This window comes from Nicotiana sylvestris, chromosome 12 (assembly GCF_000393655.2).
Source record: "Nicotiana sylvestris chromosome 12, ASM39365v2, whole genome shotgun sequence".
NCBI classification, from domain to species: domain Eukaryota; kingdom Viridiplantae; phylum Streptophyta; class Magnoliopsida; order Solanales; family Solanaceae; genus Nicotiana; species Nicotiana sylvestris.
The window spans coordinates 158303650-158311295 of record NC_091068.1 but is presented as its reverse complement, the minus strand read 5'-3'; the positions used below and the strand labels follow the sequence as shown (position 1 = coordinate 158311295).

The following is a 7646-nucleotide window of genomic DNA, read 5'->3' as shown; positions in this document are numbered from 1 at the left end:
TAGGTGTCATTTAGGCCATTCTACCATAATATTATGCCGGAACTTGTGAAAAGTACATTAACATTTGGAGATAAATTTTACTCCCTTAAAAACAAGATAGGTAAATGTTCCACCACTTCAGGAATAAAAAGTTGGTACCCCTAGGTTTAGCCAATTCAACACAAACAATAATGAATTCATAGTGCCAAAGCAAGATCATCAGGAGTATATTTTCAGAAGAAAAAAGGTGCATTATACATCAAATTCACTGCACAATGATTAGGATCCATGCCCGCTCGTACATATTACAAGTATGTTATCTCTCATTCGGATACTTCTGTTGAAAGTCCGAGCTCCACTTTTGCGAGACCTTAAAAGCAAAACTTCTTTTTCTGCATAACAAACCAGCAGAGATACAAATCAATATTGAATCTTAAAATTCTAACACAACCACACATGAATGCACAAACATATCCCACAGAAAAAGGTGCACAAGCAATACTGCTCGAAACCTTGTCTATTCTTTTTTCTTTTCTTTTTTTTTGAAAAGGTAACGTAAACCTTGTATATTCTTAACTTATTAGTTTATATGCACCAACGCATTTTCTCAGAAGTTTCCAATACTATATCGACTTCCAATCCTGCTTAGGTTCACTCATTACTTGATGTTGTCGAACTACCAAAAAAAGCTGGAAACTCACCTGAAACTTTGCAGCTTTCGCAGCTTCTTGACCGTCAATGTACGCAAGAAGTTCCTCTTGTCTCATCAAAGCCTCATGCAAAGCCTGTTTCGAAAATAAGGAATATTATCAACTCAATAACCATGAAAAAGAGGTATGTGACATTTAGATGCTATTATTGTCAGCAACCCAACATTATATGTATTGAATGCTTGCCGAGGTATGTGGTATGCAGATGCTGTTATTCTCAGCAGTAATATGCAATGAAATGCTTGCTGAAACAAGTCATAAGTTTGACGACGACTTATCACCATAATTATGGAATATTAATTTAAGTTGCAAGCACACTAGCTGTCACGCTAATCATTGAATTCCAACATATTCTCTCGACTCTCTAATCTGCTAATGTTCTGGCCTCGGCCAACACTTGAAAAGCATAAAGGGTCTCGCATGACCAAGCCATAACATACTTGTAATATTTTAGACTTACATTTCATTAATTAAGCCTAATCTCACAAGTTGAAAATGATAAGCAATCAGCATTTCAAGCTGAGCAAGTAAACATAAAACATGCAAGTTCTGGTGAAGCAAAACCACTGGTTTCGCACCGTTATTCACATACTACATCATAAATTTTTACCTTCTTGGTTGCAATTAACTCAGCTTCTAGGGCATCCACACGGCAAACAGCAGCATTTAGCAATTCCTCTTTCTCATAAGGCATCTCAGATGGCTTTTCTTGAAGTGTATTTACTTTGTCCTCAAGTTCACCCAATTTCTTCAGAACAACAGAAAGCAGCTGAGCTTCTGTAAAGGCTGGAATTGGTGAAGGTGGCCGAAAATCCTCTTTACTGATTGCATCAGAGGTGAATTCTTGAACTGCTTGGTCTTGACCATTTGATGGATCAGGAAGTTTCTTGGTTACACGGCATAGCACTGAACGGAAAAACATCAACACAGTCGTGAAGAAGGCCAGAAGAAGTCCCAATATCCGAGTACTAAGACCACCTGCGGGCTTCTGAGAATCTGCTGGTGGAAGCATCCCTGAATAAAATGTAAATAGCCACATACCTCATGTCAGTACGAATTGAAACTTATAACGGACTAATAAAATAGAACATGGCCAACAGGTAGGATAAATGCCATATTAACCACAGACATCTGCAAGTTCCAGCTTTACGACCAAAATAGAGCTAAAAGCAAAACAGACAGAATAAAATTCACACTATTAGTTGCACCCAACACAGATTGTCTTGGATGCAGGTGGCCACAAGCAGCACTGACGCCTGACTACTGCATGCAACTAAAAAACCATATTAAGACAATTAGAGTATCAGAATAATACATACATATATACACATTATACTGAATCATAAACAGGAAGTACATCCAAAGTACAGGGTGAGAACTACAGTGAACTAAATGCACTGTAAAAGATTAGGGGCATACTGAAATCTAACTAAAAAGGTAAAAGATTAAGAGACTCTTATGCTTCCTCCCATCTTCTTTCCAATAACTTGTTTGTACAAATGCATGTGTTCTTCGGAGAAGTCTAACCTTTGGAAATGGAAGCTCTTTGAAAGGATGTTTGTTTCTTCCACACAGAATCAACCGCCTTGTCAACCATGGGAACATATTCATCATATCCGGAGAAGTTTGTAGTGTAGCCTGAGGTTCCAGCCTTAGCCTGTTTGATAAAAAAACAATAGTATATGATAAGAAAAGTGTATAAGCTCAATTTCGTTCAGGAAGGGAATGTGGAAGGAGATATTTTCATGAAAACTAAGGGAATGCAAATCCTTTATTATTCCAAGCCTCCGTGAAAGGAAATTTTACATTCTCTGCAATAAAAGAAACGCTAATTCATGAAATTAGGTGAATAGGAAGAAATATACCTCTTCACGAACAGGAGTAAGCCGTAGATGGGAATAATTCCTTACAGCTTTAGGGGAAGCAATATCTTCAGCTTCAGATCCCGATTCAGCGGTGGAGGTATCACTACCTTTTACCTGTTAAAATTCAAAATACATGTAGCAATCTTCAAAGGAGGTTGACCATTTAGAGTGTTCTCATAATTTAGGAGAAACAGTAGAAGCCATACCGTGGGGAAGCGGGGTTTAGCATAAACTACCTTGCCTTCACTGTTTACAACTTTAACGACCTGCCTGGCACGCCGTGCTTCACCAATCATCTGGCATCAAAGAAGGAAGCAGTGTTTTCTCATTACTCAAAAGTTAAAATAGTTTTTCTTCAAGGTAGAAATGCCTGCTCATTACTAAAGACATCAAGAACAAGAAGACCCTTCTTCCAGAAAAGAAGAGTGCAGAAAATAAATGCGACGAAAAGAAAAAAAAAGATCCTGACTTCCTAAAAAAAGTTAGGAAAAGAACATCTTTCGAAACAAAATTGCTCTCAGATGCAAGGGTGTAGATGAAACCTTTAGTATCTCCGGATTTTTCCATGGCCCTTTATCTGAACGAAGGCAACCTCCTTGATCTGCACATGTACAAGTTCCACCCAGAAACTCTGGCAACTCACTGTACAAAATCAAAAATCAGTAACATAATTTTTAACGAATGAAATATGCAATACCATCGAAAGCAGAAATAAAGCAAAATTTTCCTTGTATAGTGGAAAAGAATGCTGAAACCCTTTACCTAGCATCAACTATTTCAAGCAATTTGTTTTGGTACTTGTTTCCAAGAACCTATAAGAAATTTGACAACATAAGCAAATGAGTAAATGTAGCCAAATAACTGATAATGTTACACTTTGAGAAGTGGCAGTAGAAGAGCATAGACAAACATGTATCTTGGAGGTGGTCTTGGGATCCAGAAAACTCTTAACAGTATTCCACAGCAGCCTAAAGCCAGGTCCAGCATTGATGATAAACATCTGATGAAGTGTCTGCACCAGCCAAAATGTAGCAACATGTGTTAATGAACCGAAAACTAGAAAAGACCATATAGTACCTACTGAGATAGGGATATAATCATGCCTCGGGATAATTATCACCATCAATCTTCTGAAGTCGCACAATGAGCTCTCTTGCACTCTTGTTAAAGTTCTTCAAACCCTGAGAAATTAACACAAGAAAATGAAAATAGGTAAATCCTATTGTGCTAAAAATTCAATCTGAAATCATGACAGATTAGCGCAAGAAAACTAATGGTAGGCGACATACCACTCCCTGGACGTCCAAAATAGTGGTACTAGAATCAATCTGCCTTTTAGCAGCAACTGTACATGCTGGAAACTTGATTGCAAAAGTTATCTCGAACTCTCTTACATGGTTTCTTATGTAACGGTCCATTGTTGTGACTTGCATAAGTTTATTAGGATCAACTTTCCCTAGCCTTTCAATGTATACCGGTCTTCCCTCCTTATCAATCCCGTGATAACCTTGGGGATAGTATTTCGAAACTTCATCCTGCTCTTGGAATTGAAAATCCTGATGGAAAATTTGGTATAGGATATATTTCAGAATAAATGAAGTCACTAGAATCTTGATATATGAAGAAATACCGTCACTATCCATCAGAGGAGAAATAAGTTACATGGATAATGGTGTCAGCACCAAATTCCTTCCTCCACTGAAGCATATCAGCCCACATATGCTTTGCTTTATCAATATCAAACTTTCTTGCTTTCAGAAACCTGCAAAAAACTCATAAGGAAAAATAAATGAAATAACAAAAACAAGAATTGACCACCAGACAGTTCTTAATCAAAAGCCTGCATAAATCTATATCCTCTTTCATTTGCCTAATCTAAGAGCTAATACCTATGCTCACAATGTCTACCACTTCTAACTTTTGTTTCAATTGGCAGGCACGATGGAGAAGTGCATAGAGAAAGTTGACATATAATATCGAGAGTAAATTTCACAGCAGACCTCTTTGACTAGAGCAAACTAAAGAACAAAATACTACATGAGGTCACGGAAAAAGTTGACAGATCTTTTTTGAACTTACTCTACTTAAGACAAAGAAAAGAGCCGATATCATGTGTCATTTGTAGTAGACAGAGGCAAGCAGAGGTAATATGTATGACTATGGCTCCAGAAATTGTAACACATCAAAATAATAGAACAAACCAAAAAAAGAAAAAAGAGCACAAAAGAAGAAACACTGTTGAAGGCACCGGAACCTGGGCTAACCATATGATGGTCCTAGAAAAATTCATTTCATAAATTGGCCTTTTATGCCCATGCTTTCACCCCTGATTCACAGTTCTTAGAACAAGCCTAAGTAAGCATTCTAACTTTCAACTAAAATTTCGAACATGAAGTGTGTTAAAACTGTCTCTATACAAGCAACAACTATCATAATAAACTAGTTAACAAAAAGGCTATCACAATAAAACAGAGAGCAGGATATATCTTAATTCGTTTGACATAAATACTTTAAGATATTAAAGGTTACAGGGAATCACCTTAGCATCATATAGTAGTCATCATGTCTCTCAGGTAACAAATCATCCAAAATTAGTGCTTGCCTAAATTGGTCAACAGCTTGTAGCTCCTCAGCATCACGAATATCCTCAATTGAAACTGAACTCACTCGCCCATCACTTTTTCTTCTGCCTTTCTTCTTGAGAGAATGTTTAAATTTTGTTGATGCATTCAGTGCTTTCTTTTTCAGCGAACCAATTCTTGTCCTCCTCTCATCCTCTGAGTTCTCGAAATCAGATTTTCTCTCTCTTCTCTCATCATGTGTGGACGACCCCTCAAAGCCTGTCAACATTGAAAAGAAAACAGCAGGAAAATCAATCACATAACACATAAACTTGAAGGTGCTAATGAACTACACCCTGCTTGTCATTGGCACAAGTTGATTTGAACTCAGTATGTAACTAATTAAGGTTGACAAACAACTTTTTCCTATGAAAATACATTTGAATTTAACACAAAGGCCAATCAAGCTCCTAAGAAACTGGGTTCAGCTGTATGAATCTTCTATATTCGTTTTGACTTATTCAAACACATTCAGTAAAGAATAAGGTTAAAAATCCTCTTCACCCTACGCTCACTTTCAATCAAAATTCACGCTTTTTCCCGAACCAAAGTGTAATAGCTTACAAATATGAAAAGCACCGTAGCATGAACTGTATGTGAATTGAATTCCACCAAGCAAGTTCCTAAACAGAGTGGTAGAAGATTCCCATTGACATGAAGTGTGCATGTGAAGTCGAGCACATTCTAAAATAGCTGAAAATGGCTGAGCAGCCAACAGTAAAGAATCACCACAAAAAATGATATTTTGTTCCGGAATTCACCAAACTAAACCCCACCAGAACCATTTAAGAAAAGAAAAGAAACACCCGCAATGCAGATTCTCATCAAATCCGCATAGCTCAAAAATAAATCATACATGCAAGTTCATCAAATGTTACCAAGCAACCTTCCCACACTTCCTCTTTTATTATAAGAGCGGTGTCCGTGCCAGCTTACGCGGCACCTCGACTATTCTACCGGGTGGCTACTACCTCCAATCAGACAGGTACCATTAACTCTATCCACTGGGGCTTTAGGCAGATGAGAAGTAAATCAGCTAGCGGTTTTTTGCCTCCGCAGGAATTTAAACTCGATACCTCATGGTTCTCTTCCCACACTTACTTTTTCTATGATGGCGGCATCCACGCCAGCTTATGTGCACTCCAACTATTTCATTGGGTACCTACTAGCTACTACCTCCCCCACCAGGACAGGTAACGGGCAACTCTACCCATCGAGATTTAGGCAGATGGAAAGAAATCACCTAGTGTTTATTGCTTTGACTAAGATTTGAATTGAGATTGCACGATTCTCCTCTCACTTTATTGGCCACACCCTCAGACTAAAGTCAACTATATTTTTTTGTTTGGCAGGGTACCAGGCTCGAAGTCTTGACCTAGTTCATGAAGAGGATCTCTCAAGCACAATGAATAAGAATGGCCGGTAAAGCCAACCATATTAATCCACCAATTGAGCTTAAAAATAATAATAATAACGGCTCTCAAACCCCAAAATATGCACACAGTTGTGCAAGTTGACAATCACTTAAAACATAGTCCAACTAATAAATCCTCTCAAACCCAAAAAAGGAAGAGTGTTATGGTAAGTTCATCGACAGCGTAATTAACAGTATAACTATCATAAAACCTCTAAATACTCCCCACCTAGGCACGCGCAACATTGAAATTGGTAACCAGCTAACTCGGAATTGAGGCATAATTACTTAATTGAATGACACACTAAATTATAACAAATCTAAACTTATTTTCATCAATCTTAAAACTGCATACAAGCTCAAAAACCCAAATGTAACAAGTAAAGAATGTAAACTAAAATTCAACAAACAGCCAACAATGCAGTTCAGAATCAGTAAACAAGTCAATAAAAGCAAAAGAAAGTCAACTCACAAGGCCTCGCAAATCGATCTAATGGACCCGACATAGCCCAAATCAAGCAGATGAATCAAGCCCAAAAATTCCTGATGACCAGTAAATCGGTGAATCCAAAGAGCTCTACAAAAATCGCTGTAAACTCAAAAAGAAACTTGATGCTCCGGTAGATCGAGAATCAAAAGAGCCTCACAAAATCACTGTAAGGTCAAAACTCTAACAAGAAAAATGAAGAAAAGCCGCTATTACTCAGCAGGTGGGAGAAGAAAAATGAGAAGAAATAAAGCTGGAGCCACCTTTTTGGAAGTATCGAGGATGATCGGACGGCAATAAATGCATCAAAAAATTAGTAACGGAATAGTGGAATTGTTTGGTAAGAGTAGGGGTATTTTGGGGAATGATAATTAATGGCACCGAACGAATTATAGATGATTTTTGATATTTTCTTTTCTTAACTAGAATCTTGAGCATAAAATCTTTTTATTCTTTACCTTTCATAAATAAACTAATATTAGTACCCGCGCGATGCGCGGACACAAATTATGTCGTGATTCGGATTAACTGAATTATGTGCAAATAACTTTAAAATATAAATTTTTCAGA

At 37.5% G+C, this 7646-nt stretch overlaps 1 protein-coding gene across 1 annotated transcript; it reads right to left on the bottom strand.

Moving 5' to 3' along the window:
* Nucleotides 1-7346, bottom strand: LOC104230375 (phosphatidylinositol/phosphatidylcholine transfer protein SFH8-like). Its single transcript, XM_009783162.2, has 14 exons — nucleotides 7062-7346; nucleotides 5094-5394; nucleotides 4217-4316; nucleotides 3844-4110; nucleotides 3658-3735; nucleotides 3465-3566; nucleotides 3317-3366; nucleotides 3097-3196; nucleotides 2761-2850; nucleotides 2555-2668; nucleotides 2217-2346; nucleotides 1300-1703; nucleotides 681-764; nucleotides 1-371 (listed from the first exon to the last, which is right to left on the bottom strand). Exons 1-14 carry the CDS (start codon nucleotides 7093-7095, stop codon nucleotides 351-353), a joined length of 1875 nt encoding a protein of 624 aa, XP_009781464.1. The 5' UTR covers nucleotides 7096-7346; the 3' UTR covers nucleotides 1-350.
* Nucleotides 7347-7646: the final 300 nt, after the last annotated feature.